General features: G+C 36.7%; 1 protein-coding gene across 10 annotated transcripts in view; it reads left to right on the top strand.

The window, feature by feature from the left end:
• Positions 1 to 11,210, top strand: part of LOC135101579 (proton-coupled amino acid transporter 2-like) — a 35,256-nt gene extending 24,046 nt beyond the window's left edge. For 8 of the 10 annotated variants that reach the window (XM_064005710.1, XM_064005709.1, XM_064005705.1 and 5 more), the window contains exons 8-10: positions 1,467 to 1,639; positions 2,330 to 2,450; positions 7,776 to 11,210. In XM_064005710.1, coding sequence (XP_063861780.1) covers positions 1,467 to 1,639; positions 2,330 to 2,450; positions 7,776 to 7,920 — 439 coding nt within the window. In that variant the 3' untranslated portion in view covers positions 7,921 to 11,210. The other 2 variants (XM_064005707.1, XR_010269313.1) reach the window with 2 other exon arrangements.
• Positions 11,211 to 12,126: the final 916 nt, after the last annotated feature.

The raw sequence follows: 12,126 nt of genomic DNA, 5'->3' as shown, positions 1-12,126 counted from the left end.
GTTTAGAAGATATTTGCAAAATATTATGTCTCATTGGTTCTGAAATGCATAATATGATTCTACAATAGTGACTGAATATTGAATATTGACCAAACTTGAGTCTTGCTTCAAATGGTACAGAGTTGTTTATCACTGTTCTATATTTTGAAATAAAAGATGATAAACAAGTTTTGCTTTGTTAGTCAGGAAGTAACTCCAGAAAATTCAAATGAAGTTTGAGACATGCAGATTTGTCAGGTAATGATCATGTGCCATGAAAATACAGTCAGCGAACGCTAATCTTGCATCGGGGCTGCAAAGGCTACCAGGGGAGAGCATCTTACTTAAGGCCTCTCAACAAGCATAAAAAAAATAGGCTGTGGCAAATTGACTCATTACCATCTCAAGTCCATCTCTCCTGCTCACTCACACACACAGTAACAATGACCAGCATTAATTACCAGTGTCAGTATTCACCGTGTGTTTGGTGACCTGTAATCGGCTTTTCTCTTGGGTTGAAACGCATGTTGTGGTGCTTGTAGTGATGAGTGTGAGACAAACAAGTCACAGTGATATAAATCAATCATAGATCTTCACATGTTGGGCTTGAATGGTGTCGATGCAACAAGACATGTGAATTAGAATACACGAAACTTCCAGAACATGGTACGAAAATTTGTGAAGCGAAGCAGTGACAAATTGTCTTTACACAGGCACAGCGGTGGCATCCCCGCTGCTCCCCTTCAGCTGTCTTGCTGTAAGAGTCGGAATAGTCTAACTGCCTTCGTAGAGAAGCTAGAAGCTGTGGGGTAACAATAAAGGTGTGTCACTGCCGTGTTTGTGAAAAGACAATTCCTCACTGTCTCCCTTGACGATCTTTTGTAGGTTTTACAAGTTTCGGTCTTCAGATCCACATATTTTTTTATATCGATACCATTTAAGTCCGACATGTGAAGATCTATGATTGAATGATATCACCACGACTTGTGTGCCTCTCACTCATCACTACAAACACTACAGCATGAACATAACACATTGCGTGTCACCCTCAGAACAGAGACGATCAAGCATCACCAGACACAATGAACACTAACACTACTGATCTACACATTAATGGTCATTGTTGCCGTAGGCATGAATGTGGAGAGATGCATTTGATATGCCTATATGTCGTCAATTTCTCCCATCCCCCACCTTTTTTTTTTTTTTTTTTCCATGCTTGCTGGGAGGGATTAAGTAAAATGTGCTCTCCAAGTAGCCTGTGTGCTGCGACGCAAGATCGGTGTTCGCTGACTGTAGATGCTGAAGTCACTGGCATCTTTAGAGTTTGTAATCTTGAAACTTGATTCAGACTTGAAGAAATGTTTGTAAATAATAAACTTTTAACCTGCAGCTAATGGGTGTCAGTGATCTCCATAATTAATAATAATAGAGAACAGAATATCAGAAATAATGTACTGTATTAATAGTTGTATTTACATTTTCAGTCTGGCACAACTGGTGAAGGTGTTGATGGCTCTTGCTATTTATCTGACTTACTCACTGATGTTGTATGTGCCAGCTGAGATCATGTGGCCCCACCTTGCTCCAAGATTTCACTCCGCAAAGGCAAAGTGCCTAGGGGAATATGCTTTCAGAGCTTTCTTGGTGCTGGTAACATGTAAGTATGCTCTAGTTGTTTTCATGACCTAGTGATGCTGTGGTTAGTGCACCTGATTCACAACTAGGAGGTCCTGGGTTCAATTCCCAGAGTAGGTCAGGAATCTTTAGGCAGACTCCTTTGATGTGTAATCCCTGCTCACCTAGCAATGATTAGGTACCTGGTGTAAGTCAGGAGTTGTGATCCACTGGTTGGGAGGGAGAAACAAATTCCTGAAAAATACACTGAGTGGCCAGATCCCGGGCCTGGTCTTCGGTTGTTGGCACCATATGGTATCCAAAGTATTGTAGTGTAGATACTTAGGATTAATATGTAGATTTTCATCAAGTAAGTACTTGAAGTAAATTGCAAATTATTGTAATTATTGCTATTATAAGTTGCATGTTGGAAAATATTTTAAGGAAATCATTCACATTTGATTGTAATTGTAGCTTGGTTGATTGTGTAGAATTTGAGGTTTGTAAAAGGCACTGTGTCTTTTTATGCATTATCTGTGAATAATTATCTGTGAAACATGTACTTCTTCTTCAGTTTGTGAATAGCTAATGACTGTTGATTAATAGCTGAGAGACACTGTTGTACCACCTTAGTGAATCTGAGAATAATAATGCAGCTGTACTGCAATACTGTAGAGTAATACTGAAGTACCCCTATGACTTAATGAATAACAGAATTTCATTTTGTTTTCAGTTATTCTTGCTGCTGCCATCCCTAACATTGGACTGTTCATCTCCCTTGTGGGGGCTGTGTCATCTTCCACCCTTGCCATCATCTTTCCTCCCATCATTGAACTTGTCACATTTTGGCCCAGGTAAGAACATTTTGTTATTAATTTCAATATTAATGCTATTATTAATGACTCCTTTATTTACTAGAACAAGTTTTACATCCTGAAGTTTATTAATATCCTGCTAGACACCGTCACAAAAGATTAACTGAAAGTGCTGTAGAAGAGAGCTAGATATTGAAAGTGCTACATATACCATATACACCAGACCTGGGTGTGGGATAGATGGAGCTGCATGTGTAATAGATGTAACCACAGCCATCACCAGTCAATCAAGTGTGTGTCCATGCCACAGGCAGGGAGTTTAGACATTGTTCTATATCTGCTCACAGCTCAACCATGACACTTATGATTTTAGCAAGAACGCCATATAAAAAAAGCATAAAAACTTTTTCCAGTTGTGTTGTAATTCCAGTTCAGATTAAAGGAAAAAATACCTTTTGAAAGAAGAGCAATATTTTCCTACAAATCTTCATCCTGAGGTAATGATTCTCAGCAACATATCAACCATTCATGGGCAGGTTGACTAGCCATTTTTGTGCTCAAGGTAAAATAAAAATTTAGGCCTGTATTCATAAATACATTGTTATCTCCTTAAGCTTAAGATTGTTTTCAGAGGTCAAAGAGATGATTAGTTGGGTTATTATGAGTTTTTCTCCCCTTGATGGTACATAATCCTTTAAACTATCTTTGGAATCATAAAAAAAAACATTTTTGAATATTCCAATAACTTCTACCAAAGCTTGTTACATTAGATGCTAAAACAGTTAGGAATATGGATCATGGTGGAGTGATGTGGTGGATTGTGATTCACCACATTACTCCTCCACTGCTGCCTCTTCACTATACTGTTCCTATATAGGGAGATCCCATTGATACAAGCAATTTATTTGAATTGCTTGTGTAACAAATTCTCATACAATAAAACCTTGGTTCATGAATGTCCCAGATCACGAACAAATTGGTTCATGAACTAGTTTTGCGCACAAATTATAGCTTGGTTCATGAATGATTTTTTTTTCTTTTTTTATGTAGGAAGGACACTGGCCAAGGGCAACAAAAATCCAATAAAAAAATATCCCCACTGAAATGCCAGTCCCATAAAAGGGTCAAAGCAGTGGTCAAAAATTGATGAATAAGTGTCTTGAAACCTCCCTCTTGAAGGAATTCAAGTCATAGGAAGGTGGAAATACAGAAGCAGGCAAAGAGTTCCAGACTTTACCAGAGAAAGGGATGAATGATTGAGAATACTGGTTAACTCTTGTGTTAGAGAGGTGGACAGAATAGGGGTGAGAGGAAGAAGAAAGTCTTGTGCAGCGAGGCTGCGGAAGGAGGGGAGGCATGCAGTTAGCAAGATCAGAAGAGCAGTTAGCATGAAAATAGCGGTAGAAGACAGCTAGATATGCAACATTGTGGCGGTGAGAGAGAGGCTGAAGAGAGTCAGTTAGAGGAGAGGAGTTGATGAGACGAAAAGCTTTTGATTCCACCATGTCTAGAAGAGCAGTATGAGTGGAACCCCCCCAGACATGTGAAGCATACTCCATACATGGACAGATAAAGTCCTTGTACAGAGTTAGCAGCTGGTGGGGTGAGAAAAACTGGCAGAGACGTCTCAGAATGGCTAACTTCATAGAAGCTGTTTTAGCTAGAGATGAGATGTGAATTTTCCAGTTCAGACTATAAGTAAAGAGCAGACCGAGGATGTTCAGTGTAGAAGAGGGGGACAGTTGAGTGTCATTGAAGAAGAGGGATAGTTGTCTAGAAGGTTGTGTTGAGTTGATAGATGGAGGAATTGAGTTTTTGAGGCATTGAACAATACCAAGTTTGCTCTGCCCCAATCAGAAATTTTAGAAAGATCAGAAGTCAAATGTTCTGTGGCTTCCCTGCGTGATATGTTTACTTCCTGAAGGGTTGGACATCTATGAAAAGATGTAAAAAAGTGCAGGGTGGTATCATCAGCGTAGGAGTGGATAGGACAAGAAGTTTGGTTTAGGAGACCATTAATGAATAATAAGAAGAGAGTGGGTGACAGGATAGAACCCTGAGGAACACCACTGTTAATAGATTTAGAAGAACATTGACCATCTACCACAGCAGCAATAGAACGGTCAGAAAGGAAATTTGAGATGAAGTTACAGAGAGAAGGATAGAAACCGTAGGAGGGTAGTTTGGAAATCAAAGCTTTGTGCCAGACTCTATCAAAAGCTTTTGATATGTCCAAGGCAACAGCAAAAGTTTCACCAAAATCTCTAAAAGAGGATGACCAAGACTCAGTAAGGAAAGCCAGAAGATCACCAGTAGAGTGGCCTTGACGGAACCCATACTGGCGATCAGATAGAAGATTGTGAAGTGATAGATGTTTAAGAATCTTCCTGTTGAGGATAGATTCAAAAACTTTAGATTGGCAGGAAATTAAAGCAATAGGATGGTAGTTTGAGGGATTAGAACAGTCACCCCTTTTAGGAACAGGTTGAATGTAGGCAAACTTCCAGCAAGAAGGAAAGGTAGATGTTGACAGACAGAGCTGAAAGAGTTTGACTAGGCAAGGTGCAAGCACGGAGGCACAGTTTCGGAGAACAATAGGAGGGACCCCATCAGGTCCAAAAACCTTCCGAGGGTTTAGGCCAGCAAGGGCATGGAAAACATCATTGCGAAGAATTTTAATAGGTAGCATGAAGTAGTCAGAGGGTGGAGGAGAGGGAGGAACAAGCCCAGAATCATCCAAGGTAGAGTTTTTAGCAAATGCTTTGGGATATGAACACACACTACCCACTGTCCAAGGAATCTCGTGCTCAGTTGTGCATTGGTGTGCTTGGCATAAACAGTGTTCTTGAGAGTGCTATGTTCAAGAACATTTTTTCTTTTTTCCCTTTTTTGAGTTATTTTAGCCCCCTTATGCCACCTAAGAAGGAGAAAAGTGCTGGATGTCACCACCGGCTCAGTCTTTTGGCCCAGACAGCCTGGATTATTCTTTCAGTTATCATACATTATAGTACATTATCTGTAACAAACACATTGGGAGGGTGGATTGCTAAAGATGAAAATTTGCTATATCCAGAGAGAGAGAGAGAGAGAGAGAGAGAGAGAGAGAGAGAGAGAGAGAGAGAGAGAGAGAGAGAGAGAGAGAGAGAGAGAGAGAGAGAGAGAGAAAGGAGGAGGAGGAGGAGGAGGCAGGCAGGCAGGCAGGCAGGCAGGCAGGCAGGCAGGCAGGCAGCAGCAGCCTTTTACCTCTTCCCCTCCCTCACCCTCACCTGAACCAACAACTATAAACAACAAAGGTAAATTACAGTACTGTTTTATTTAATTTAATGTTATTTGTCTTTATTTAAGATGTGTATTTCAATTTCATTCTAAATTCATCATAAAAAAAAACACATATTGTATGTAAAATTTTTGAGGCTGAAACAGATTAATTGTACTTACATTAATTTCAATGGAAAGATTGTTTTGGTTCTTGAACAGTTTGATTTGTGAACCAAGGCCTGGAACAGATTAAGTTCATGAACTGAGGTTCTATTGTTTAATGAAACAACTAATGGCAAAAAAAGGGATTAGGTTCTGTGACCTTTGTCAAAGGTAAGTTTTCATTTCAAGCTAAAATGTACAATACCAAATGCAACAAATGTGTCTATTCTACAGAACTCAGTGAAGCAACTTGAAAGAGAGAACAGCATACAAAGAACATGATTTCATATTAATTAAACATTTTAAAATGTGTAGTTAATATGTCAGGGAGGGTAACTTGCTCACCACTCTTGTGCCTCTAAAACAATTTCAACCTTCTTTGGGAGTGTTTTTGGTACTCTAGCCTGCTTAGCCTTACTGCTAGGATTTGCACCAAAACTCATTGGCCACTTGAGAGGCATAGATAGCACTTGAGAGGCAAAATAAGACACAGTCTATACACCACACGGTCAGTCACAAACACAATACCACATCAAAGACAGTAAAGGAAAGAATATGTCAGCAGTAACGCTACAACACATCCGAGCACTGATCAGTCACATAAAGCACTGTACACTGCATTTGTACTGTATGGTAAACTTACTTGCAAGCAAAGTGATGATAGAGAACAAGTATAATAACAAGCAGTAAGGCTGTAAGAGTGGGAGTCTGAGAGACACAGAGTTCAGTTTAACAGAGGACTGGCAGGAAAATGCATGATAGGAATGGGACAAAAGAGGGGTGTATGGTTCTCTTCCAGTACTCACAAACTTGTCTCTGGGTATCTGAATCATCATCCCTCACCATATGGCCAGGATGTGTTAGTAGGAGGGTTCAGGAAGGTGCACATTTTAAACTAATTTTACTCACCTTGGACTGAAGCTCATGATTGGATTATTTGTGCTTATTTAAAGAAAATAATCCATAATTTACACATCTCATATCATTAGTTTCTCATATAACAGATGCTTGTATAACTGGACCTCCCTCGACTTAACTTATTCAACAGACCATATTGATATATTTATTTTTTTATAAAAATAAATAAAAACAGTAAATTCTACCATTCAAAAGTCAACAGTAATATACTGAACAAATTTTTAGGTATCATATTGATATATTATTTTTTCATTAAAGAAAAAGAAAAATGATAAATTTCTTCCCTTGTCAAAAATTGATGAGGTTGGTAAGATAGTTCTTGTATCAGTGAATGATAATTTTTGTAGATGTCTCAAAAGTGCAGTTGTGAATTGTGCTTAGCAGGTGTGTGGAATGGGATGGATTGCAGGTAATGTGAGGAAAGGTAGTGACTGTTGGTGTGAGAAGATCAGTGTGGCTGTAGAGGAAAAGAAGCATGCAAATGAAATATGGCTGGAAAAGAAGGATCAAGAGTTGTACAACAAATACAGAGAGAAGAGGAACCAAGCAAAGGTGGTAGTGCATGATGCAAAGATGAGGGTAGAAGCTGACAGAAAACATCCAGGTGAACAAGAAAATCTGGAAAGAAGTAGAAAACAAGGAAAGAAACATGAAAGCAGGTGATGGGAAGGTGCTGAGTGAGAAAAATGCAATCTGCAAAAGTTAGTGGAATATTTTGAAGGATTGCTGAATGTAGAGGAGGAGGATGGAGCAGTGATTACTGCAGATGGCAGGGGAAGTTAATGCATTAGAAGAGTTAAACAGCGTACCAATCAAGGGAGAGGAGGTATAGATGAGAATGAGAGAAATGAGGAAAGGTGATGCTTGAGGTTTGGATGAATGTGCTGTAGAGTGCTTTAAAAGTGGTGGGGAGAGTCATACTGTGGTTGGTAAAGTTTACTTGAAAATGTTTGCAGTTATATGATGTCTTAATCTTAGTTTTGTAATATCATTTGCATGATATAGTCTTGTATTTTTTTTTTCCAGATTATCAAAATGGACCATTGCAAAATGTGTTGGAGTATTTTCTTTTGGATTTATCTGCTTTGTATTTGGGTCATATGCAAGTATTGAAGCAATTATTGATTATTTTAAGCATTCTGATGAACCTCAACCAAGATTTGTGTGTTGAGATATATCATGAATAGTATTTTGTTACTGTTTTGGACACGATGTATGCAGGAGTATTAGGTGCTAGGTTTTATATTGATTAATCAAGTTGAATGGTTTTTGCTCACCTCATTGTAGATATTACTTCTTGTCAAATAATTTTAACACCAAGGAAAAGATTTATAGAAAGTAAATGTAACATGACAGCTTTGTAGATACCTATTTTTATACACTAGCTACTTTCAGTATCAATATTTCTTCATTGATATTCCATGAGTAATAATATATATATAGTAGTTTGTATATCATGAGGTATTGTACCTGCAGTGTTGATCATAACTTTTATTAGTTTTTACAAATGTGCTAATATGAGAGAAATTCAAAATCATGTCATTATTTTTCAGTATTGTATTTTAATGTTCATAGTTTTTTAAATTATTAGGATTTCTATACTTGTCAGGTATGTACTGTATATTAGGCATTTGTCATGACAGAGTTTGTGGTGTATGATTTCATACCATAAGGAAGACTTCAGAACAGATGGATCTGTTGAGGAAAACATTCATATATATATATATATATATATATATATATATATATATATATATATATATATATATATATATATATATATATATATATGTGTGTGTGTGTGTGTGTGTGTGTGTGTGTGTGTGTGTGTGTGTATGTGTGTGTGTGTTGAAAAGTATAGATTATGGTGTTAGAGGTTGTGGTAATCCTGTCAGAGGAAGGAAAGGTCATGTCTCACATTGTTCTCTAAGAACATTTATGTTCACTTTAGGTCAAAGGCCTATCATCTCATTATATTATTAATATATAGATCCTCTTTCCAGAATTGTTATAAGTTTAAACAAAATATTAATCAAGATAAAGATTTTAATGGATTTTTTATGTTTTTAATGTTTTTATTGTCTTAAAGAAGAATTAGATTACAGATCCACAATCTTTTATCTCAAATTCTGAAAGCTGAAAACCTCTGAAAACAAGAATTTATTAGTAGTGTATGTTGTCAGCATATAAAATACCACATTTGGGTCTAAACACAGAATGCAATAATCAGAAGTCAGTTTTTAAAATCTTAATAAAGATGAATAAAAAATGCCAGTACATTTGAAACGACATAGCAGAAAGCTTCATGCCAGTGTTTTACTGTACTGCTGTCATTCTTTTTCTTTTTTTTTTACTAGTAAAATCTGAAAACTATGAAATGTGAAAAAAGTGTCTGGTCCTAAGGATCTGGTACAAAAGGTTTTGGATTAGTAAATGTTTGACATTGGTTACATTATCCACATTTTGTCTTCATAGTTGTAGTATTGGTTACTAAGCACCGTCATTGCAACCTAAATCAAGGGCTAATGAACGTCATGGAAAAAAGGTAAATACATGAAGATTTTTCTTATTCAGCTGGTACACTTGTGTTCATTGTACAGTTATCAAGACAAGTATAAAGGCATTTACACATATAGAAAAAAAGCAACATAGGATGATATTTTTGTATGAAAATCTTATTTATGACTGTTGAGCATGCAAGTATTTTATAGCAGGAGATAGATGCACAACATATCTTGTGTTGAATTTTTACCTATAACCAATAGAAGATAGTAATTTTGTTGGACCATTCCAGCCAGAAAAGCTTGGCAAAGCAATTTTGGATACTTGTAGTTTCATTCTCAAAATCTTAACATCTCATGGTTGTGTATTCAAATTCCATAGTAAATTTTTTCTATTAATAATGGAAATAATTATCTTGATGCTCATCATCACTAGCAAAACAGAAGGAAGTCACTAGGTATGGGAGTCCCACCTGTCCTGTCCTCTCCCCCAAAAAATCCAGTAAAAACTGGATGAGTGCATGTAATTGTACTCAATAATTCAGTGTGGATGGATGTATGGTTTATGTTACTGTACAGTGTATTTTGATACATGTAATAAATTACAGTACCATTTTAATGTGAGATGAGCTCCAAGAGGTGGCTTTAAATAAATTTTTCTCTAAATCAGTGTTGTTTCAGTGGAATAGTCAAGTTTGGTGCATGAGAAAAAAAACAAATAAATGAGCTGCTACATACCATATGCATTTTTTATTGAATGTGATAATGTAAGGCATATCTTGCAAAACCTGATAAATTTGAAGCTATGCATCCAGTGTTAGTTTTTCCATTATGCACAAGTAGCAGTTCTAGTAGCTGATGCTTATTTTTGAGTAATGGAAAAGTTTTCCTATATTTGCATGGAAGGATAAAACATTTTGTCTTTAGGTATTTGTCTGACGGTGAAGCATTCTCTTGATACTTGGCTGCCAGTGCTACTCAAACCAGTCCTTTAAGGCAAGAAAGGATGGTCCAGGTCTTCAATCTTCAGTAAGTACAAAGGTTGTAGGAGTGAATTAAGAAGGAATTTGGCATGTGCTGATGTGGAGCTGCTCTGGATACAGACCTTGGTGATTGAAGAAGATAAATGAGATTTTGCTTGAAGGAAAAAATGAAAAAGTCTCCATGTGAACATCAAGTGGACACTGGCAAGTCACTTCCCACTACTGGGGCCAAGTAACTACATGATCAGTGTATGAAATAGTGAATACTTAAATGACTGTGTTGCCCAGATACCCTGTATGCCATTAGGACTATGAAATGGGTATTTGTGTCAGTATGGGCTGGAAGTGACTTTCAAACTTGTTGATATTTACTGACACTACCTCCATTACTAAGCTTCCTACTAAAAAGTGTGTACATCTTTGTCGTTGTGTGTGTGTGTGTGTGTGTGTGTGTACTCAACCAGATGTTCATTAAATCTGAGGTAATAACTCTTCCCTTTCTAATATATAATGCTTTACTGTTTAGTTCTGTTATTGTTAGGGCTCATGAAGAGAAAATGTTAATAATTACTATATAATTATTTTATATACTTTTCATATATGATACATGCAAACACATGTTTTGTACTTATTTGCCTCTCAGTCATGTGAGCATTTAATTTCTTGCAAATGTTTATGAAGTAGCATTATTGAACAGGTAATATGCAAGTAGTGTTCAAAGAACACCAGCCAGCCTACTTGCATCATGTTCAGGGTGTGAGAGTGTTCCTCATTATTTATTAGGAACATTTCCTCTTGTAGTAACAGACTTTTTTGTAGCAACCGGAGTGTGTGTTCATGTATACAATAATTTATTTGTATCAGTACTGGAACAAAGTTTTCCTATCAATATCATACATATAATTTTAACTTGACCTTGATGTGTGTTTTGAGCCATCAGTCATTGATATCTTGAATAAATAAAAAAAAGTCATATTTGACAAAATAATTTCTCTTTAATCTTTGGACAGTGCCACAATTCCTAATATATGTACCTCACAAACCATCAAGAATAACAGCCATTACTGCCTTCATCATCATCGTCATTATCAATCATCATTAAATTTATCATCATTATCAAACACACACAATATCAATATCAGTTAACAACAGCAAGAACGAGAACAGAAAAAAAAAGTAATAAGAAGACCAGCAGCAACAGCAGCACCCACAACAGCAAAGTTACAACATACTGTGGCGTGGTGATCAAGGCAAAAACATTATTATGATTATGGCCAAACCAAACATCCTTTCCCATTCTTCTCCAGTCACTGTCTCCTTGCTTGTTTAACCGTTTAATTGTTGTTATAGTAATCATATTATAATAATAATAATAATAATAATAATAATTATTATTAGTATTAATTAATAATAATAATAATAATAATAATAATTATTATTATTATTATTATTATTATTATTAATAGTAGTAGTAGTAGTAGTAGTAGCAGTAGTAATAGTAGTAGAAGTAGCAGTGGCAGTTTTGTAATCCATAATTCTATTGTTGGTATCACAGTTCTATTTCATATTGAAGCTGGACAATGATTATGAGGCCTCATCAATGTTGTTCTTGCAGTAGAGGCTTTGAGTTCAATCTGTTTTAATTAGCTTTTTGCATCCTCGTCAGACAGAAAATAATTTCCCTCTTGCATCCCTTGGCAAAAGTCTGCCCGTTTGCCCTGTGCCGTGGTGCTCGTTATAACTTTTCCAAGCGTACTTGTGTGTTTGGGTGAGTTGGGAGAACTTTAGAACCAGGAAGTGTGTCTCGGCTCCACCTCAGCAACGGGGATCGTAGATAATGAATAATGTGATAACTTCTTGCTTTGTGAGTCTTTGCGTTCAGTGACCGTGATG

Source organism: Scylla paramamosain, chromosome 6, assembly GCF_035594125.1.
Source record: "Scylla paramamosain isolate STU-SP2022 chromosome 6, ASM3559412v1, whole genome shotgun sequence".
Classification (NCBI taxonomy): Eukaryota; Metazoa; Arthropoda; class Malacostraca; order Decapoda; family Portunidae; genus Scylla; species Scylla paramamosain.
This window is presented reverse-complemented; position numbering and strand designations above follow the sequence as displayed.